This window comes from Polypterus senegalus, chromosome 13 (genome assembly GCF_016835505.1).
Source record: "Polypterus senegalus isolate Bchr_013 chromosome 13, ASM1683550v1, whole genome shotgun sequence".
Lineage (NCBI taxonomy): Eukaryota > Metazoa > Chordata > Cladistia > Polypteriformes > Polypteridae > Polypterus > Polypterus senegalus.
Genome location: NC_053166.1, coordinates 24,587,700 through 24,611,323, shown reverse-complemented (window position 1 = coordinate 24,611,323; position 23,624 = coordinate 24,587,700). Strand labels below are relative to the sequence as shown.

Genomic DNA, 23,624 nt, shown 5'->3' with positions numbered 1-23,624 from the left:
CACAACACACGGCACTGTAGCTAATCTCCCTAGACGTGGACGGAAGAGAAAAATTGATAAAAGACTGCAACGAAGGATGGTCCGAATGGTGGATAAACAGCCCCGATCAACTTCAAAACATATTCAAGCTGTTCCGCAGACTCACGGTGAAACAGTGTCGGCTCGAACTATCCGTCAACATCTGAACAAAATGAAACGCTATGACAGGAGAGCCAGGAGGACCCCACTGCTGACACAGAAACATAAAAAAGCCAGACTGGAGTGTGCCAAAATGTACTTGAGGAAGCCAAAATCCTTCTGGCCGAACATCTTGGTAAAGCTCATCATTCTACTGTTTACAGAAAATGGAATGAGACCTACGAAGAAAAGAACACAGTAATTATAGACAAACATGGTGGAGGTTCTAAGATATTTTGGGGATTTTTTGCTGCCTCTTGCTCTGGATGCCTTGACTGTGTGCAAGGCATCATGAAATCTGAAGACTACCAAAAGGTATTGGGGTGCAATGTAGGGCCCAGTGTCAGAAAGCTGGGTCTGCGTCAGAGGTCATGGGTGTTCCAGCAGAACAATGACCCCAAACATACCTCTAAAAGCACCCAGAAATGGTTGAAGACAAAGCACTGGAGAGATCTCAAAATTGTTGTTGGGAGAAGGCGCCCTTCAAATCTGAAAGACCTTGAGCAGTTTGCAAAAGAAGAGTGGTAGGAAATTCCAGTTGCGAGGTTTAACAAGCTTGTTGATGGTTGTAGGAAGCGCTTGATTTCAGTTATTTTTTCCAAAGGGCGTGCAACCAAATATTAAGTTGAGGGTGCCAATAATTTTGTCCAGCCTGGTTTTTGAGTTCTGTGTGACATGATGCCAAATTTGGCATTTTTTCTCTGTTTTTTTGTGTTGTTCCAATAGACATAAAGGAAATAAACGTGTATACCAAAACATTTGTAATTGCAACAATTTTCTGGGAGAAATGATGCATTTTCTGGGAAAATTCCAGGGGTGCCAATAATTTTGGCCATGACTGTAGTTCCATCACTACCTCTGATATAAAGTGTAACCCTTAGGAATGACCCTAAGCGATTCACTTAACTAGACTGTCCTTCAGTATAACAAACATGTAAACAACATATTCTTGTGTTATGTTGTTGCATTAACAGTCAGTGTAGCATAAAGTGTATTGTTAAATGTACTGTAGATGACAGCTGTTGGTCGAAAACTCAAGGATTACATTGTCATGTTATGCTTTGCTAGAGAAAGAAGAAATCAGTTGAAAATATTGGTTCAGAAAATAATCAGGTGAAAGAAGCAAAACTCTCTCTCTCTCTCTCTCTCTTTTTTAAATGACCTGTAGCTCCCAAACCGTTTGACGCATTGATCTGAAATCTAGTATACATATACTATATGACGTCTACTATCCACTTTCAGGGTGATGATTGACCTCCAAGGTTATTCCTCATTTTATTTTATTGTAGAATCAACTCTCGACACCGGCCAGCAGGGCGCATGCGTAACGGCGCCATTCTCATTCCCTACCTGTGGTGTTATGGGTCCACAGCTCACTGAGTAAAGGCCATTTTTAAATAATCACCGCACCCGAGGCGGCTTCGTGAGGAGGGGCGATGTTGTAGCGAAAAGCCGGGGCAGTCGTCGATGTGGGCGTTTCTCACCGTGTGCACAGGTGAAGAACTGCCCACATTCGTGATTGCTCCCGTGGCTAATGCTACAGCTGTGATGGCCCCTCACGTTATAAAAAAGAAGCGCAAGTGGTCAAAGGGAGTGTGGAGCCAGAACCCACATCGTCACACTACCACCTTCGCTGTCACTTTCCCTACCTCTTCATATCTCAAATCATTCTTGAGGCAGATTAAGTGAAAAATTAAACAAAAACGTACTAAGTAATTGCAACACAAAAACTGATTAAATCAGTTTTAACGTGAAAAGATGCTGACGGAAGAATAGAAGTAGCGGCTGCTAAGGTGGAGAGAAGAAGAGCTGCTCAGGAAGCAGCAAGCACATCAACCTCTGAGCAGATGAATGCTAAAGGTACAGAGAAAGAGAGTATGAAAACTAGAAGTCAAGTGTATTCACTGCATGTTATATATATATATATATATATATATATGTGTGTGTGTGTGTGTGTGTGTGTGTATATATATATATATATATATATATATATATATATATATATATATATATATATATATATATATATATATATATGTGTGTGTGTGTGTATATATATATGTGTATATATATTTATTTGTCAGCAAGCCACAGTTGGTAACATATGTAAATTTGAGTGGCCACCATTATAGTTTCAGCTACGTAATTTAAATTTGTTCACCCATTTGTATTAACAATAGTCTGAAGTCATTGGAACATGAACCCAGCAAGGTTTTAAAAGTTTGATACAGGGATTTTGATCCATTTTGACAGTAATGTGTTTCATGGTTGTTGCAAATTAGGATTTGGTTAATCTCTGCTCAAAATACCTAGTTTCATCTTTTTTCTTGGTGCCAGATTGATGTTTGATAAAAACTTTAATATTTCTAAAGACATTCCTAATATTGCACCTGCTGAAAAAGCCTGTTCGCAACTGGATACACTTATGCCCAGAAGGGATACACATAGTCATCAATAATATTACAGTATGTGTGAGCATTCAAATGTTCTTCTGCTCGTATTACCACATACCATTACAGTACCATCACCATTAGTCTGTATCCTTAACCCACAGAATAGTAGATTCATCTTCTAATGGGGTTTCTATTGTATCCTCCTCTCCTCAACAGCTTGAATAAGGCAGAACAAAAATTATCCAAGTCTTCACACTCCAGCATTTTAATAGTCCAAGAAAATAAGATCTTTCATTTTTGCTTAAAGGGTACACTTTGACAGTGTTGGCCGCCACTATGTATAACAAGTTCTCCCCTCTACTATACATCTTTCCACAGAGTTGTGTTTCTTTCTTTTATTTGGATAACCAATCAAAACCAATAGTCAGTTTTGACTGCTTTAATCATTAAACTGTCTTGTTACAGCCTCTGGAGAATCATGTGTGCATGCTCCATTTAGGTATACAGTCATCTCTGGTGCCCACTGCAATGCCATATTCAAAATTGCTCTTATCTTTTATCTTGCCCATTTTCTCCACAAATTGCGTACACATACAAAGATGTTAGTACCTGCCTTAAATAACACTGCTAACAAAAGTGTTGCTGCCACAAATTGAGTACTCCAGTGGATGAAGTAAAGCAGCCAAGCATCATGCACATTTTTAAGCTGGACACATACTTACTATATATACAAAAATTACATTTTTGTCCTTCATAATCTCTGTAAAAGCTCATACATAGACATATGTCTATGTCATGCATTAGTATAGATTCTGTGTTAAAATACCACAGCTTTTAGTGGCTTTAGCGGAGTTCATGTATTAGAACTTATTAAATTAAGGTAAGTCAGTGTAGCATTAAAAAAGTGTTTAGATGAAAATCATTTGCTCACTGCAGCCACATCACACTGGTGACCCATTAACATCAATCATCTTTGGGTTTGTTCTTTTGAACTATTCTGAAAAAAATGCTTAAATGCTACTTATTTTGGGGCATCTGACTTCAGTCCCCTTTTAATAAGTGAAATGTGAATGATGTTGAATTTAAATCATGACGGTAAGCTTTCTGTATATTTTACCTTAGTAAACTTGATCAAAACATTTTCGTTCTTGCTTAGGTTGAACTACCAGCAGTAGGTCTTAAGTTATTTTTGTGCTGTTGTTTCTGGCTCATTTTTTTTTTCTTTTCTTTCAAAATCCCAACCTCAAACATTCACAACTCTTTTATGTTTACATAAACAATGAATCAGGGAATGTCTTGCCGTTATGACACCCCATATTATTCAATCGTTTGTTTACTTTCTGAGTGTTAGAATACCAAAGTTGGGCTCTATTTTACCATGTACAAACCATGTATGCTTTGGAATATCTAAAAGTCCAAAATGTTGTCACTTTTGATTTTAATCTCAGATTTATTTTGCTTGTGTATACAACAAAAACAATCGTTTTTCATTTATGATCTCAGTACCATCAGTACCAGTATTTATACAGGTTTCTACACATGTATATTAGATAAGGTACTCCTTCTTTGTACAGCTTAATCATCCTTGTAAGTTCATCCATTTTTAAATCCCTTTAATCGAATGGTTGCTATCAAGTACCAGAGCCTACCATACCATGTTTCAAAACACTATTTAATAATTAAATTACAAATACCCTTTTTAAAGAAATATAATACCAGCCACTTGACATTTTAATATTGGACAATACAGTGAAGTAAATTAAATGTAGTTAAATATATGTAGTAAATCAGGTAATGATTATAATAATACATTTTCAGGTATCTTAAATCACAAATTAAATGACACTACTCACTTTCAATCAATGCCTTATAAAGCTAACTAAAGTTATTACTAGCTTTATTTTAAAGTGATACACACTATTCTCAGAACTTGGCACTACTTACTTGAACCAGACAATTATGAGAAACTGGTGACATTTGAAGAAGAAATAGGTAATCAGAGTCCATTCAGAGAATATGGGGTTTGAATGTGGATTCAGCTTTACCACATCTAATTTTTTTTCCTCCTAGCTCTTGGATATTCAGGAATTTACTTCTCCCATTAAGACAAACCAAATACCCTGATGCAGTGAATGTCAGAAAAAATTAAATTTATTTTGAGTTGCAGCCCCGTTTCCAAATCAGTATCAGCAAGATAAAATACTCAAAACACAACTGCATCATTTGTAAGATTTGGGTTCAGTCTCTTTACAACATAGATTAACTGAGGAATGGCTGACCTATGAATGAAAAAGGTGAGAGTGTGGCTCTCCATTCCACTACCTGCCCTGTCCACAACTCTGTTGTATTAATGCAACACTTCACTTTAAATCTCTTTATATTTTATACTAGCTTAACATATTCAGTATTAAATGGTGCAGTGGCCTTGTTTTCACAGTACGTATTTATTATGTAATCATGCTCTCTAATCCCATCTTTGATGCACAGAAACTCTCTCAGCTTTGTTGAGCACAAAAAAAGAATCATAGTTAAGATGGGTTGGTAAATTTGTCCAGCAGTTTTCTCTTTATAGTTACTCTGTATCCTCCACCAGCATAATTCAGTTTGGTGCAAATCCGTATGGGACACCATTCTATCAAAAGAAAACATTGTAACAACTTACAGTACATGCTTGCTGATCATTTCATCTTCAGTTAGAAGAGAATGTCTTATTTTACTTGAAGTTAGGAAAAAATCTATAAGAGGAACAGTCAAAAGCTTTTCAGAATACAGCAAAAATGTAATACAATTCTAAAATGAAGGTGTTGGCTTTTTGATTTATCAGTATCTATGAGTATTTACATATTAGCTTTGCTAATTAAATAGCTCTCCAAATTGGGTTAGAGAATGGGTTTTGAAATTAATATAAAATATAATTGTGCACCAAGTATTACTGATTGTACCATTACATGATTAGTGTCTTATTTACTGTTAGGTAATTTACAGAAATCTTTAAAATAATAAGATTGGTTTGTATAATATATTTAATATACAGGCAGTCCCCAGGTTACGTACGAGATAGGGACTGTAGGTTTGTACTTAAGTTGAATTTGTATGTAAGTCGGTACAGGTACATTATTTTAATAAATGCTATTATTGACCGACTGTAACCAAGTGCCGTGCCAATGAATGATGGAGTTTCACCTCTCTCCGACCTTTTTATTATTTCTACTTTATTTTCAATGGTGATGGTTTTACTGTTCTTTACTGTATTACCAGCACTTCCATCAGATTTGTGTTTCAGAGACATTCTTGAAGGGTGAAGACAAAAGATTAAGATGAGCTCTTCTGCACAGCACTGTACAGCTATCACAGCAGGAAGGCACCCGTCCTCAGCACGTCTGATGTATAGGGTGGGCCAGATATAATTATGAAATTTTCATTATGCTATAACTTATTCAGTTTATTACATAGAAAATCACCCAAAAAAATCTTGGACTATCGAGAAGTGTGCGAACTGACGACATGAAGAATCATCTTCACGCCAAACTGAAATCGTCCCGCATAAATCAGAGTCATCCAGATGATCTGGATCTGCATAATTAGATCTGGGCCACCCTGTACTGACAAGAGACAACTTCCTACTATGTGCATAACAGTACAAGCAGGCTTGCTATTGAGAATGAATGGGGGCAACGACGGGCGGTTCATCACCAGCCCACCTCAAAGTCACCTTTACTACAGCAAGCTGCCTGCAGCATCTGCAACACCACCACCCCCATTCAACACGCAGCCATCCGAGGCACACTACAATGCTACCCCCCTCCGCCCCGTTCACCCTCAATGGCCTCCTTTCAGCCACAACCGGGTCACCGCTTGCAGCATTACCAGCCGCCTGCCAAGAATGATTGGGGCAGCCGTGTGTGGTGGGCTGGCAGTGAAACTGCTTGCCGCCAGGAGCCGGCCGAGGGACACTACACTGCGCAAGCAGCGAAATCACCCCCCTCCAGCCACCGTTTGCAGCGTCCCCAGACCAAAGATGACGGAGCGGCACTTACTGAGACGCATGCGTCGCAGCTGCGGCCCCATTCGTATGTTGTATGTCAGGTGTCCGTAGCCTGAGGACTACCTGTAGTCTTAGAATCTGCTGAGCATTCTTCAGCTGTAGCCATTCAGAAACCAAGCAATCTGCCCAGTTTACAGGGTTGACTAGGATCAAGGAACTCTAAGGGTGAAATATCAACTTCCATCCATCTTCTAACCCGCTGAATCCGAACACAGGGTCACGGGGGTCTGCTGGAGCCAATCCCAGCCAACACAGGGCACAAGGCAGGAACCAATCCTGGGCAGGGTGCCAACCCACCGCAGGACACACACAAACACACACCAAGCACAGACTAGGGCCAATTTAGAATCGCCAATCCACCTAACCTGCATGTCTTTGGATTGTGGGAGGAAACCGGAGCGCCCGGAGGAAACCCACGCAGACACGGGAGAACATGCAAACTCCACGAGGGAGGACCCGGGAAGCGAACCCGGGTCTCCTAACTGCGAGGCAGCAGCGCTACCACTGCGCCACCGTGCCGCCCGAAATATCAACTTACTGAATGTAATAATTTTAAATACTGCAGTTTCTTATTTGAAATGCATTAAGTCTGTCTTTTACATACAGTGGGTACGGGAAGTATTCAGACCCCATTCAATTTTTCACTCTTTGTTATATTGCAGCTATTTGCTAAAATCATTTAAATTAATTGTTTTCCTCATTAATGTACACACAGCACCCCATATTGACAGACAAAAAAAATAATTTTTGAAATTGTTGCAGATTTATTAAAAAAGAAAAACTGAAATATCACATGGTCCTAAGTATTCAGACCCTTTGCTCAGTATTTAGTAGAGCTAATACAGCCATGAGTCTTCTTGGGAAAGATGCAACAAGTTTTTTCACCCCTGGATTTGGGGATCCTCTGCCATTCCTCCTTGCAGATCCTCTCCAGTTCTGTCAGGTTGGATGGTAAACGTTGGTGAACAGCCATTTTTAGGTCTCTCCAGAGATGCTCAATTGGGTTAAAGTCAGGGCTCTGGCTGGGTCATTCAAGAACAGTCACAGAGTTGTTGTGAAGCCACTCCTTCATTATTTTAGCTGTGTGCTTAAGGTCATTGTCTTGTTAGAAGGTAAACCTTTCGCCCAGTCTGAGGTCCTTAGCACTCTGGAGAAGGTTTTTGTCCAGGATATCCCTGTACTTGGCCACATTCATTTTTCCCTCGATTGCAACCAGTCGTCCTGTCCCTGCAGTTGAAAAACACCCCCACAGCATGATGCTGCCACCGCCATTTTTCACTGTGGGGACTGTATTGGACAAGTGATGAGCAGTGCCTCCACACATACCGCTCCACACATACCACTTAGAATCAAGGCCAAAAAGTTCTATCTTGGTCTCATCAGACCAGAGAATCTTATTTCTCACCATCTCAGAGTCCTTCAGGTGTCTTTTAGCAAACTGCATGTGGGCTGTCATGTGTCTTGCCTCTCCTCAGTGTGTGGAGACAACCAGGCACTGCTCATCACTTGTCCAATACAGTCCCCACAGTGAAGCATGGTGGTGGTAGCATCATGCTGTGGGGGTGTTTTTCAGCTGCAGGGACAGGACAACTGGTTGCAATCGAGGGAAAGATGAATGCGGCCAAGTACAGGGATATCCTGGACAAAAACCTTGTCCAGAGTGCTAAGGACCTCAGACTGGGCCGAAGGTTTACCTTCCAACAAGAAAATGACCTTAAGCACACAGCTAAAATAATGAAGGAGTGGCTTAACAACAACTCTGTGACTGTTCTTGAATGACCCAGCCAGAGCCCTGACTTAAACCTAATTGAGCATCTCTGGAGAGACCTAACAATGGCTGTCCACCAGCGTTTACCATCCAACCTGACAGAACTGGAGAGGATCTGCAAGGAGGAATGGCAGAGGATCCCCAAATCCAGGTGTGAAAAACTTGTTGCATCTTTCCCAAGAAGACTCATGGCTGTATTAGCTCAAAAGGGTGCTTCTACTAAATACTGAGCAAAGGGTCTGAATACTTAGGACCATGTGATATTTCATTTTTTCTTTTTTAATAAATCTGCAACAATTTCAAAAATTCTTTTTTTTGTCTGTCAAAATGGGGTGCTGTGTGTACATTAATGAGGAAAAAAAAATAATTTAAATGATTTTAGCAAATGGCTGCAATATAACAAAGAGTGAAAAATTGAAGGGGGTCTGAATACTTTCCGTACCCACTGTATTATCTATCATCAGAGGTAACCTTTTTTTTTTTTTTGTAGTTTGATAAATAGGTAATAACTGGCACCTCATTCAGGGTTAGTACCCAAAAGAAGCAACTAATGAATATGTTTTAAGAAGGACGTAATTCACACTGTCATCAGTTGATGTTGTGCTGTATGTCGTTTTTGTCAAAAATCTAGAAAATGTACAGTATATATCCATCCATCCTCTTCCGCTTATCCAAGGTCGGGTCGCGGGGGTAGCAGCTTAAGTAGAGAAGCCCAGACTTCCCTCTCCCCGGCCACTTCTTCCAGCTCTTCCAGGAGAATCCCAAGGCGTTCCCAGGCCAGCCGGGAGACATAGTACCTCCAGCGTGTCCTGGGTCTTCCCCGGGGCCTCCTCCCGGTTGGACGTGCCCGGAACACCTCACCAGGGAGGCGTCCAGGAGGCATCCTGATCAGATGCCCGAGCCACCTCATCTGACTCCTCTCGATGTACAGTATACTATATTAAAATGTTTCAAATATTATAAAAGTGAACTTTCTCTCAATATTCTTACTTTATTTCAACACCGTTTCTAAAAAAGAATCACTACTACTGCTTCCTGATCCTATTTTGTGTTATTGCCTTAATACCATGTGAAATAAATGCTTGGACACAGCGAATGTTTGGGGCAGCCACCCGTATAGTTTCTCTGGCTGCAAAAGGACTTAAATTTTAGTACGGTGTATACAGATTCGAGTCCAAAGTATAACTGCTCAGGTATGGAGGAGGAGGGGTTTTTATAGTCGGATCTGGGTGAACTCCCACTGCATCACTCTCCTTGCCTGCCAGCCTGGGGTACTTCCTCATTTATTAAGGGTCCTTCCGTTTGTGGGGACGTGTAGAGTGGTCTGGTCATGGTGATGCCATTCAGTGCTGGCACATGTGTTGCCTGTTATGGAAAACCCTGTTGGTTGCCTTGACGTTGCATTCTTACAGCTTTGCCAAGATTGCAAGAGAACAGTATGATAAGCTGGCTCTTATGCACACAAACATGGAGAAGCAGTATGAAGATTTGGGAACATACTTTGTCTTTGATCCTAAAAAGATATCTATAGAAGAATTTTTTGGTGACCTGAACAATTTCAGAAGCATGTTTCAGGTAAGTGAATACTATAGCACTAGACTAAGGGTAATGCAACTCACATGTAGCATCATCAGGCTGCACTAACCCTTAGCAGTAAATTGATATATGTATATGCTACTGTGCAAGTCTTTGGTTTATGTAAAAAAAGAAGAATCTGTTAAGCAAACATGCTTTCAAAACTAACTAAATATTTACAAAAACAGTAAGCAGTTTAAAAAATAAGTCAATATTGGTTATGACTATTCTTCTTTTAAAACTGCATCAGTTTTCTTAGCTACTCTGTCTTGTAGTTTTATAAGAAATCATCTGATAGTTTGTTCCAAGCATCTTGGAGAGCTTACCTTAGTGATATTGAGATCAGGGCTATTTAGAGGTTACATAATCTGCTGCACAACCCCTTGTTATTCTTTTTGTTGAATTCGATTCTTTATATCCTTGGCTATGTGTTTAAGGATATTGTCCTTATGCAAAATGCAGTTGGGAATGATCATATGTCTCCCTGATTGTAATGCATGATGATTGAGAATCTGCTTTCATTTTATATCATTGATGATTCCATTTATTCTGACCAGATCATTAATTTCATTTACAGAAATGCAGCCTCATGCTTCACTGTTGGCTGCAGACATTCATGCATGCAGTGCTCTTGAGCTCTTCTGTGGATGAAACTACTACTCTCTGAGACAGAAATTTCAATTTTTGACTTTTCAGTTCAAAACACTTGTTGCCATTGTTCAGCATCCAAATCTCTTCATTAAATGGATATATTTTAAATTTTAAGTATGACTCCCCTATTGTGAAATTCGATAGAATGAGTGGCGGTTTTAAACTTGAAAATACATGCATTAGAGCCTTCTGGTGCTTCCAGTTGAGCAAATGCTGGTGGGACTGGTTGCCACTGCTCACTGGAAATTTTTAAACTTTTTTTTATGATTAGTTTACAATCTAATAGACTGAACAACTGTTTTCACTTGGCAGACTTATTCTTCAAGTATTATCTTTCAGTTATTTATAGCTAGACTGATGATTTCTAGCTCGACTGGTGATTTTGTTGACACTTCAGTGTGGCTGTGTATGGACTAGTTTTAGCCTAACCCTGTTTTGAGACTTACCTGCTTCTGTTCTCCGGAGGTCTGAGTTGTCTGTGTTCTCGCCTACAATGTGGACTGGTAGGATATTTATTTGGTTCATGTTTGTTTGGTCCCTACATGACTGAGCTTCCACCTGTCTGAGCCCCTGGTAACTACATTGTATCTCTACCCAGACAGCTGATTTAGTTGCTCTGCTCCCCAGCTCTGGAACTCATTACCATCTGAGCTTAGAAATATTGATTCATTCCCACTTTTCAAATCTAAACCTAAAACTCATCTGTATAAGACTGCTTTTTCTCTTTGATTACAATTGCTCTGTCTAATTTTAATTTTTGTATTTTTAGTTTTGTTTATAATGTGTGTTTTATCTATTGTTCGGTGTCCTTGAGTGTTTAGAAAAGCACATACGAACAAATAAAATGTATTATTATTGTTATTATTAGATTAATCCTGTTCAAGACATGAATAGATTTGGGTAGGGTACAGTGCTTTGGCAATATAAAGCAGCTACATGCTAATTCTAGATGAATAAAGCCTTGCTAAGATAACTTTTCATTTTGTTGGCACATTCTTGTCTGCTTCAAGGGCTTATGAAATGTTTTGTTTTTCATTCACACCTCTCTTTGCCATGCAATATTTCACAATTGCCATGGTCATATTGATGAAAGTGTTTTTTGAAAAGGCTGAGAGGGATGTCTTAAGATGAAGGTACTCAAAGAAAGAGAGGCTTTCTGTTTGCTGCATGAAATGTGTTGCATTACTCTGAAATTCACTCTCCAAGACCGTAATGTTGAGCAGTTTGTGTGAAAATGAGAGTCATCTTTGAGTCACATGTGTACAATGTGATGAACTACATGTCATTTTACAGCTAAGTTATCTACACAATGAAGTAATAAGATGTTATATCATTATTTAGCAAGCAGTTAAAGAAAATCAGAAGAGGAAGGAGGCTGAAGAGAAGTTACGGCGGGCAAAACTGGCTAAGGAGAAAGCAGAGAAAGAGAAAGAAGAGAAAAAGAAGAACAGTCAGATGATTGGCATTGGTGCAGGTAAAGTTCTTTCCAGTTTATTACTTAGAGTGATATGGCACAGGTGCATAGTTGAAGCTGGTACACTAGATATATGGTTCATCTATGGTATGGTTGAAGATGTAACAATAGTGTAATGTTTTATTTTAAATGAGCTAAAAAAAACCAATGAACCTTAGCTTGTCCTGATTCTAAACTAGGAGTGCTTTCTTAAAACAGAAAAGAAATTAAACTGAGTAAGCAATTATATATTTAGCCTTGTGATCAGTATCCCATGGCACATTACAAGACAGATCAGTTACTCACAATGGTGACCACTGCCATATGAAATGACTAGTTCAAGGACAAACAGAGTTGGTAATGGACAATGAACTTGCACTTTTGTTGTCTAGACTATTATGAAGCAGCATTATCAAAATATCATGAGTACAATTTGTGATAGATGGGTATCAACAAGAGTGAAATGGAAGGTCTACAGAATGGTAGTGAGACCAGCTATGTTATATGGGTTGGAGACGGTGGCACTGACCAGAAAGCTGGAGACAGAGCTGGAGGTGGCAGAGTTAAAAATGCTGACATTTACATTGGGTGTAACAAGGATGGACAGGATTAGAAATGAGTAACTTAGAGGGTCAGCTCAGGTTGGACGGATTGGAGACAAAGTCAGAGAGGTCAGATTGCATTAGTTTGGAAATGTGCAGAGGAGAGATGCTGGCTATATTAGGAAAATGGTATTAAAGATAGAGCTGCCAGGCAAAAGGAGAAGAGGAAGGCCAAACAGAAGGTTTATAAATGTTGTGAGAGTGGACATACAGGTGATGCCAAGGCACTCTGCAGACAGGTATCATATTTTCTTATTTATTTCATAAGAACACTCTCAGTTGAGCAGTAAGGAAGTCATATAGGGGACTGAACCTCATTCCTTATATTTCTACTTCTTAGCCACTAGGAGGGGCACAGTGACTGCTAAATTTAACAATGAAATTAATAATATTCTCCTTTTTATTTTTAAAACCTACAACTGACAATGGAAAATGTCACACATAATTAACACAGCCCCAAAATATATGTCATCTTGTTAATGCTGTGCTGTGTTCAGCATGTGATGCTGAAAGGCGGCTCAAATTAGAATTGAGAGAAAAAAATGTTGCAGTATGACTCAGACTCCTCACTTATCCATCAGTCAGTTTTGTCTCTCTTTTAGTGAAAGACTCAAGCATGACACCTCACAGCAGTCTGGTCTTTTAAACTGTACATACTAATAGTGGTCTGTCAGTATAATGGGCACTTTTCTATCTTAAACAGCTACCACATCTATAAGCTGATATGCTGAACAGAGACACTTCCTTGGGATTTCAGTGTTGGCACATAATATCATTTTAATATTAATCATGTGTAAAAGACACAAGCATTTTAAATGGCATCCTTAATATGTGAATGTGCTACATACAACATTCAGATAAGTGCCTTAATATAATTTTATTTGGAGTTGATTTTTATTCATCATCCCTATGACCTTCTTAATTCTACTTTTCATTTTGAGTGTTGCGGTCGCAGCATGCTGAGCAGGATAACTAGGCCTCTCTCCATCCTGTCCCAAACAACTTTCTTCAGCTACTGTGAAATTTGTGAAGAATACAATTTTGTGAATGATCTTTGTCTTTGGAGGTTATTTAAGTGAACTAAAATATTTTTACATCTTTTTCAACACCATTCTGTTTATCTTGGTGCCGCCGTTTTGTGGAGCTGTTGCGCTAATTAGAAAACTACCCAGAAGTATGTGGTGTGTGATGTTGCCAAATCTCCAATATAAAGGTCACACCATGTACTGCCTAATTTTTCCAAGTGTACAGAAAAAATACAGATACTGTGATTTTTTTTTTGGGAGTTTGTGTTTTTGACAAAATTTTCTCTACTTTTGATGTTTTGAATACATTTTTGGTTTGATGGTTGAGTACTATTGAATTCCCAATTTTTAATTCTTGCTACCCGTTTTTTGTTTTACATTGTGACTTCTGGTCCTGCCTAAAAAAATCTCTTGTCTCTCCCTAAGTCTGAGAAAACATGAGACTGATGAAGTGATACAACTCCTCCAGCTTGTCCTTAGTGTGCCATTTGGTCAATTAGTGGGATGTGCCTGGTACATCTCTAATAAGAAAGGCTATTGGAGCATCCTAACTACGTGCTCATACAACCCAAACTGAGAGAGGATCCAGCTGCAGAACTTCACAGCTCCACAATTCAGTAACTCCTCTGGGCAAGCCATTTGGATTGCACATTTTTGGCACTTGGTTTAGTTTCCTTGAGTAAGATAACCCTCCCATAGCCCTAGTCTTAACCATAGTGTAACCAGGCATATCGTGTGACATCACTGTTGTATAATGCAAAGGGACAAACTTCTCAATGGAGCAGAGCTCTGGAAGTTTGCAGCTCAACTCTATTGGCCCAAATTTGCCCCTCTAATTTGCTTTGATGTTAAAAGACATTCACTTTGCTGTTTTAAATGAATTGGTGTGCGATGCAGTACTAATGTAGTGCCTGTAATTTTTCAAATTTTGAACAACATATATTTTTTATACTCAAACTTAGTACAAAGAAGAAAAGTATCAAAACCATATGTTGTGTTTTTCCTTGTAATTATTTTCTTTTAATTATCCACTACCTCTATTTTATACCTGTAAATCTGTCAGTTGTTTTCCTTTGTTTTTTCCTTTGGCAATCAAATTTATAGTGCTCAAAAAAGGAAAAACAAAGTACATTTTTTTAGTTGAAAATTAAAAAGCATATTTGTTTCAAGGTTTAGTTTTTGATGCCGTGGCAAATTTGATACATAGCAAAGATGTGCTGTGTTTAGATTGTTTTTATATTGTACAGAACATTTTACATAAAAATAATATTTGTTTTGTTCAGTATTTGTATTACTGAATTTTCTCCCAATGTTAAATATGGATTAGGAATAAAACTTTCTATTTTTATATATCTTTGCCTTCTGTTTCCCTTTGTTTTTAAGGTTGGACTCTGTTGCTGTTGGTCTTAAATTAAAGCTGAAATAATTACATTTAATTTGGATGTTCTGAGGTAGTGTTTTTATTTCTGGAGCAGTAGATTATAGTGAACTGTTTGATGGTTTTGGAAAACAGATAGAAAAGGGTTAATTGTGGTTCCACAGGGTCGTATTTTCTTAGTGTGATTATATGTCGACATGTAGTCATTGTTTATTTTAAGCAAAAATATTAGTCAGTGCCTGCTGTTCAAGTAAAATACGATAAACAGAAAAAAATGAGAGAGTTGAAACATTGTGACAATACTTATTTTGTTTTTTGAATCCTTATTTTGTTTATTAGTATCTGTTTTGAAAAGTTTTGTATCTTTTAGGATTATATGTCTGTCTTTGGAAGTTAGAATCATATACATTGAGCATAGCTAACAGGGTACCGGGTTTCACTTGTTTTGTATCACATATAGAGTAATTGGGAGGCTGAAATAAATTTCTTCTGATCCTATAACTTGCTTTGTAAATTTCCTCTGACCTTTCAGTAAGCTAATAGAAGCCACCTGAGTCTGAGCAAATTGACAGCCTACTTCCTGTCTCATCAACTGGGGCCACAATGCTTTGCAGAGATTTTCAAAGTGAACTGTGCAAGCTCATTTTGAAATGGGATTGATCAGTTTTTACTCTTTATTTGGTTTCTTTTGTTATTCTGTTTTTGAATGGTTTGTTAATTATAGTGTAATAAGTGTGCTTAGTCATCATGCTTAGTTCCACTGTTTAACATATAAACTTTGTATATTCAGAGGATTTTCAAACTGAACATCTGCAATGATCTTTCATTGATAGTAACAGGAACTGCATTAGGACTGTAGAGAAATGCTTTTGAAGGTACATAAACTGCAATATTTAATACATACTATAAATCCACAAATAAGTAGTTTATATAATAAAAGTGCTATAGCATGTTCTAAGGCTGGTAAGCACACTACACAACTTTGTTAGGATCTCATTGCCTTGAGTGTGTCAGATTACACTACTAGTACTCATGGAAAAGGCAGATTAAGCCATTGTCACACTACACAATTTTCACATTATTCTGTAGTATTTTGTGTTTTCCAGGTGTGATGAATTCAACCACAGTCTCATCCAGTCTTTTCCTGTTAGGTTGTCGTACAACAAACACTAGACATCAGACTGACTAAACTCTTCAGTCTGTGTTATCTAAAGTAGCTATTTTACATTTTTCTTTGTGGCCATATTACACACATTGTTCTTCTAGTTGAGTGCATATTGGATGTTAACTGTTGCACATGCAAGGACTCACCCTCATGACTTTAATCCATACTCAAGCCAGTTTGATTTTGTTGTGGTAAGTAAAGACAGGAACTTAAGTTAGTTCAGTTCTTCATCCATTAAATATCATAAAGTAAGCCAACAGGAGGCAAGGATACAATGTGTGTCTTATAAGAATACATTTTCCAGAATCACACAAGTTGTTCATTCAGTTAAAGGGTTGTGATGTCTACTCCATTTAACTCAAGAATTCATAACTAATTTGTCCAGTTTTCTTGGTTTAAAAGTAGTCATTCTAAACTATGATGCACCTGGCTTTATAGTTTTCCCTTTTACAATACCTCCTCTTCTAAAGTGCTCATAAATTCTTTTCTCCTGCTATGAATATGAATTCAAGTAACAATGACTTTCAACAACAAATTCTTTGGGTTTCTCACAGGCTTGTTGCATCATCATGTAAATGTCACATTTCATTAAAATCCATTATAAAATTGCAAACAAGATGATATTATCAATCCATCACTGCAGTTTAATTAGGTAAATGCTCAGTTGTTTTAATTTCTTATTCAGTCAGTTTTTAAAAGACACTAGATATACCACTTCAGTTGTGTCATTTTGTAACATGTTTCACATTTCCACAATACTTTCAGTAGAAAAAGTGCTTCCTTGTTCTACGTACAGAAACATTTCCTCTTGGTTAGTGTTCCTGAATTCATGAAGAATAATTCTGATGGATTAATTTTACCATTGACTGTAAAGGCCTTGATTAAGTTTATATTAAGCTGTGTTTTCAGAAGCTTGAAAAGATAGAGTTCCCTTAACCTATCAGAGTGGATCATGCCCTTTTGTGTAGTGATGCTGTTGGCTGACTTTCTATGTCCAAAGGCTCCTAGTGATGTTTTGTCTTTTTGGTTTTGGGACCAAAAATGCAAACTCTTCCAAATAGAGGCCTATCAGTGCATCATGATTTTAAACAGAACCCTTTCTTTAGTTTTCAAATTTTTCTCATATACTCCAATATGTTGTTCGGTGTTAATTACCTCTACATACTTCCAAGGAAATGCAAATGTTACATGACAATAAAGTACATCTCAAATCCTTATCAAAGTATTAGTCACACCAGTCTTATTTTGTTTTAGAGGTTCAAATGAAAGTCTCCTTCTGCACATCAGGAAGGCTACTTTTGTATAACTTGTTTTTATTAGCCTTTCTACCACATCTTTTCAGCATACTAGCTGATTTTCATTAAAATCTTTTTGGAAAATAAAGTTAAGTCAGACCAAGCAGAAGAACATATATTCTTTTGCACAGCCTTGTATCATCCGGTGTTCCTGATTGTTGGGTGTGGAGTTGTTTACAACTGCAGCACTTTTAACAAGTAATTCATGTTGTGCCTATTTTTTTGTAACTGCACTTGATTTAACTTAACGAACAGCAAGGCGAGGTGCAAAGCAATTGTCCTGGAGGCTGTTTTCCTGCAGAGCCTGAGCCTTTGTTGATACCTGTAGTGTTTGCCTCAGCAAGACAGTGTTATCTTTTTGTCACTTTCATTTTTCAAGCAGTTTGTCTTCTATTCTGTTTTGCAGTTCTGTTGTTACTACTCTTTAATGGAAGAGAATTATTATTAAGCTGTGACTTCGGTCATAACCAGTCACTCAGAAATTATCCTTGTCTGTCAATCAGCTGAATCCAGTATTGTTGTCTGTGTAAACACACATTGCTGTATAGTAGGCTGCGTTTGTCACATTAAGCTTGCTGTTTCTGTTGTTTAGTAATGTCCTTTACCTTGATTGAAAAAGGCTCAGTAAGTCCTAATGTTTCTTTATTCTCCCCTTGGACATACATTTCTCTAATGTATCTTGCTTTTTGACATGAGGACATTGATTCCAAGATATTTATACTATATATTCCCTTTGTACGCCTCATGCTGAAGTGTGGCACAAATGTATTTTCATGCAGACATCATCTGTCATATGCAATTTGGGTTTCAAAACACAAGCATCTTGTTTTTGGGCTTTGGTTTTCATTTGCTTTCAAAGTTTGAAATGAATGATATTAAGTTGAAGAGATAATTCATTTAAGGACTAAGTTGCCTAGTTGCAACTTCAATAAATAAATCTAGCTTTTTACAGTGTGAGAAGAAAAGAGTGAGACATTCCTGGACATAAAGCTCATATCTACTTGGTGTTCAGTTCCATTGTTCTTTACAAGCATACCAACTTTGCTGGCTGACTTTAGCACAAGTAAACCTGAAACTGAGTGTACTGTTTCATGTTTCATTTAGTGAGAAATGTTCTTTCAGGAAATGTTTGCTCTGAATATTTCAGTGAGCTTTAGGTATGCTGTTAAAATGACTGTAAAGGGGAAAAAGTAGGTTTACTTTTATCAATATTAAAAAATGAGATTTAAATGTGGGTCACATTTAATTTCACTTTGCAGCCAGAAGATGTCAGTGTTGTCATGAAATGACACAAAGCAAGCAACACCAGATGCTCTAATGTACTTAAATGGATTTTATGCACTCAGGCTTGTTGCTGTGGCATCAGGAATGTGAACAGCTTTGGTGGAAAATAAGGTTAACTCCTCCTGTGCTGGGGAGAATGATAATGCTCTTAGACTTCAGTAGAGTGTCAGTGTCTTTGTTCATCTGTTGCTAGGATAAATGAGTAGAAATAAATAAGCTGGGAAAAATACAGATTTTCTGATATTGTTGAACAAAAAAACTTGAAAACTAGTCTGTTTTTAATTTTACATATACTGTTGTAAAGGTAGTCAGCTTTTAAGAATCCAAACAAACAAAATTCTTTAACTGGAGCAGTGTGAGAAACATTTGTTCAGTTATAGTTCTCTTTGTTCTGTATTTTGTTTTATCTCAAGACCACCCTGATTATATTTTGATACTGCTTGATAGTGTATATTTAGTCATTTCTGTCACTTTTGTGTTTGTTTAAATATATATTTTAAGTAATATGTTTTTACACTCATTTTGATGTTGTACTTTTTTTTCCCCATTAGTAAAAATTTGATCACCAAAACAAATAACCAGAAAATATATACTGATTTTATAATATAGCAACATCAAGCCTTTTTGTTACATCAGCAGTGTATTAGTCTTTAGTGGAAAAATGTTGCTTGCTGTCTCCTTTTTTTGCCAAAGTGTGGCGCTTTTAAGCCATGTTATCATTTCACCAGCAGTTTTGTGTCTGTGTCTCAGCTGCTACATTGTGTCTTTATTTTAGGGGGATGGGGAGAATAACTGAGTGAGTGCCAGCTGATCTCTTTAAAAGGCTGGAAGATTTAAAAAAAAAAAAACAAAAGCTGTGACTTTATGAAAATTGCTTTATATTGTGCCCAAGTTGTTTGCATTGATGCCCAATTGTTCCTTTAAAAAGAGTCAGATAATGCTACATGGAGATATATATATATATTTTTAAGCAGGGATATGCTTTTTGAAATGTGATTGCAGTGAATCAATATTTGTCTAGTGTTACTGGACTTGGAAGATTGGGGGGAGCTTTTTTGATTATTTTGCCTTGTGCTTATTAGCAAAATGTCCATGTCTTTTGTTGCTAAGCAGATTACAGGAGCTTCCATTAGTAGCTTGCTACTCTCCTGGGCACTTATCTCCAGGGAGGGAGAGAGCTATTGGGGGGTGGGGGGTTGTTTTGCATTAGACAATCATTACATACTTTGATATTTTCCAAATGTATTCCAGTAGCTTTTAGCCTGTTACTGTATTGTTTGTCTTTATATTTTTTATACTTTCAAACCTTATTTTTATGCAAGTACTTGTAAACTTGGCTGCTACACGTGTAGTGTAAATTTTATGCAAGTCCTTATAAACTTGTCTCCTACACGTGTAGTGTAAAAAGGCACTCTCCATTGGATGTCTCATCGACTGTCTGCCTTCTACTTCACTTCCCTCCTGGGAGCCACTAACCATAAATCATTCTCCAGGGTGAGCCATGTTATTGTGGATCTAATCCTAAGCCGGTGCTATGAGTTTAATCGGGATTCTGAGTGTCTGTCTTCTTCATTTGCCTACAGCTGAGAGAGATGCTGATCCTACTTCAAACTAGGTCACCGCTCATCTAGGTTAATATGAGATGTCAAATGCTTCACAGCCCTGCACCATTTTCCTGTCAAGGCAAAAGTACCACTTACTGTGTAAACAGTCACATTTTTTTTTATTGCTGACTGTTTTAAATAATGTATACAATGCAGTCTTTTTATTAGCCTTATCTGAAATCCATATTAGTAATTGTTTGTCCCAAAACATTTAAAACACATAGCAGTTATCTAAATGCATTTCAGACCTTTTTTTTCCACTTAAAGCCATATGGAAATGGAAAATCTGTCAAACTGCATTACAATGACAGCCAGTACAGCTGATGTCCAGCACAGTGCAGCTAGCACTGAGGATGGCCCTCAAGATTAAAGCAAAGTGTTCAAGTACCAGTGATTGCATTAGTCTGTATGTCTATATTTAGGAGTTAGACTGTGCTTTAACTGTTGTGTGACATTTTTATGAATTATTAAGTGATTATTTGAAATGCAGTAATGGAAATGAGTTGAGCGTTGTTAGATCTGCAATCCCCTGGGCTGGTGATTTGGAATTATGATGTCAGATGATTAAAACTAAAAAAAAATATATATATAGTAATTTTATATCCATATTCCATTGAAATTTATTCAGGAAAAAAAATCTACTTTTCCATAGAAAAGTATGGTTTGATATTCCTAAATCATGTTTTACACATTTTTGGAAAGATGTGCACCGATGTGTTTGTATGTTGGTGGTAAAACTTTTCTGGGCATTGTAACTCGAGGACAAATAGAGAGATTCTTACAAAATTTTATAGACAACTTGTACTCCACTTTAATAGTTGATTAGGTTTTGGCTGAATTTCAAATATTCAGCTTTGAGCTTTTAAAGTAAAAAAAATAATAATGATAAACTTATGCCAACAACAGCCAAACCACTACTCAGAAGTTCACAAAATTTGGCACAAACACAAAAGTAAACAAAACAGTAAAAATTATGAATTATTAACTCATTCCAAAGCTTGATGTTTGAGCTTTTAAAGTTGAAATTTGCAAATGCAGTAGTCACAACAGCTAAACTGTGATTACCAAAGACATATTGCTTACATTTTATTTCTTTGTCAAACTACCTGGTGCCTCTTTTGCAGCAGATATTTCTTTTGGTTTAAAAAAAGTTTTACTGCTTTGAGTTTTAACTTGGCTAAGGATTCTAGCCCCAAGATCATCATAATGGTATAGTGAAAGGTTTCTACTTTTATCCCCCTGAAAATGTTCAATATGCTAAAAGGAAGCAAACTATAGGTTAAGGAATTAATGCAATCATAGAAAAAACTTTAATTTATGCCATAAAATGCAAGTCCAAATATTTCAAAACTGTAATTACATAAGAATATGAAATATTTTTAATGGTTATGCTTTTAAATAGAACATAATTGTGAAGAATAACCTTAAGTGGTATTTCGTCTTGCATGTATTTTGGTTGCTTCAAACCACGTATTGCACTCTTGTTGTAAATATGGAGAAAATCATATGCTAACTTCATTGTGGCTGCTCTTGAGTAAATATAAATGTACCAAAATGTAATAACATTTGTTAATGGCCAGAGTTGCCAAAATTCATTTTTCTTTCATAAGTTACTACAACATTGCATAAAATGCTCATCTTTTCTAAGTCTGAGAAACTGCTGTGGACACTAGGATGGTTTGTAATCACTTTCCCTAGATATCAGTACTTTCCAAAGAATCTCATATAATATAAAACTGTTTTCAGTCCTCCAGTCATTATATGTACCGTAGCAGTCCTTTAAGGAAATTGTCATACTTGTGTATTAAACATTAGTTCTGGCATGTTTACAACCTTCAAGTGTCTATTTCTAATCCACAAAATGCAGAGAACCACCTTTTTTGTTTTTTGATGAAAAGATATTTGACACAGTTGTTCTTTTTTGTCTCTACAGAAGGTGATGAAACCGGAATTATGGATGGTCTCATGGAAGCCTTGCAGTCAGGTGCTGCTTTTAGGAGAAAGAGGCCCCCAAGACAAATGGGTAAGCCATTATTTTATTGAATGAGTTGGCATTATTGTACAGAAGTAACAGTGAAAGTTGGATTGTTGTAAATTTCTGTAATCAATTATAGTTTTCAGCTTTTTCTAGAAATCTTCAGATATCTGCTAAAATGTTTACAAAGTGTCTAACCAAATGGTTTATGCATATTTAAACACCTTGAAGATTTCAAAGTAGACGTACAGGTCTATTACAGAGTAATCAGTGATGTTATTAAATAATTTGTGCAACCTTTTGGAGTATGGGGAGAGTTGGGGATGTTATCTGAGTTGCATGTATTTTTGTAGTTTTGCATATGTTGTAGCTTTTCACTTTTCCACCTGTTTCCTGCTGATGAAGCATGGTTTTATTTCTGTGTCTGATACAATGCTACCTCTAGGTGGCATCAGAAATGTGCACCTTTCTTTGTTACTTTCTGGGATGCTGGTTCAGGTAAGTAGTTGATTAATTCATGATGACACACTACAGAGACAAATGTGTAATCTTTGTGCAGCTGTATTAGAGGTGAGACTAACAGAAGATAAAGTGAAAGAGAAACCTAGTGTTTTAGCAGAATTGTTGACAGATGACACAAACAGATAACTAAAAAGCAAAGTGAGAACACTGTTTGACAGAATATCATATATATATGGACTAAATGGAATAATTATGTTTTTCATTAAAAATACATGTAGTGCTGTGTGGATTTTGTCAAAGAAATTATACAAACCTTATCTGCAATAACTTTGTATATACACCTGCATTGCTAGTTGACTTTGTTATCAGATGTGTAATAACTCTCCAAAGAAAAAAGTACATTTAATGCATCTATAAGTTTTGTTTTATTTTAGTGTAAGCTTTTTGTATATTAAAGTGGTATTTATTAAATGAGATTAAGCCATTCATTTCCATCCAACCTGTAAGCTAAAACCAAAATTATCCTAATATCTCATCCAGATACTTTTGAAAAAGTCAGTTTCAGTTTCAACTTATTTCAGTTTTTTCTACTTTCTGATGAGAATATGTGCACACAAGTTCAGTATGGCCTCTGCCCTTAATTTCCACCAAATGGATTAATATATTTTTGGAGAACACACGTATCTTTCTTAGAATATCAGTCATACTGACAAATTGTTGGTGTGGAATCTGCAGTGCTATGTTTACTTTTATTTTTCTTAATGAATTAATT

At 37.0% G+C, this 23,624-nt stretch overlaps 1 protein-coding gene across 1 annotated transcript in view; it reads left to right on the top strand.

Moving 5' to 3' along the window:
• Positions 1-23,624, top strand: part of LOC120543415 (protein diaphanous homolog 1-like) — a 239,491-nt gene that overhangs the window by 200,908 nt on the left and 14,959 nt on the right. Inside the window, 3 exon segments of the mRNA XM_039776517.1 lie at positions 9,794-9,958; positions 11,951-12,083; positions 22,349-22,438. Coding sequence (XP_039632451.1) covers positions 9,794-9,958; positions 11,951-12,083; positions 22,349-22,438 — 388 coding nt within the window.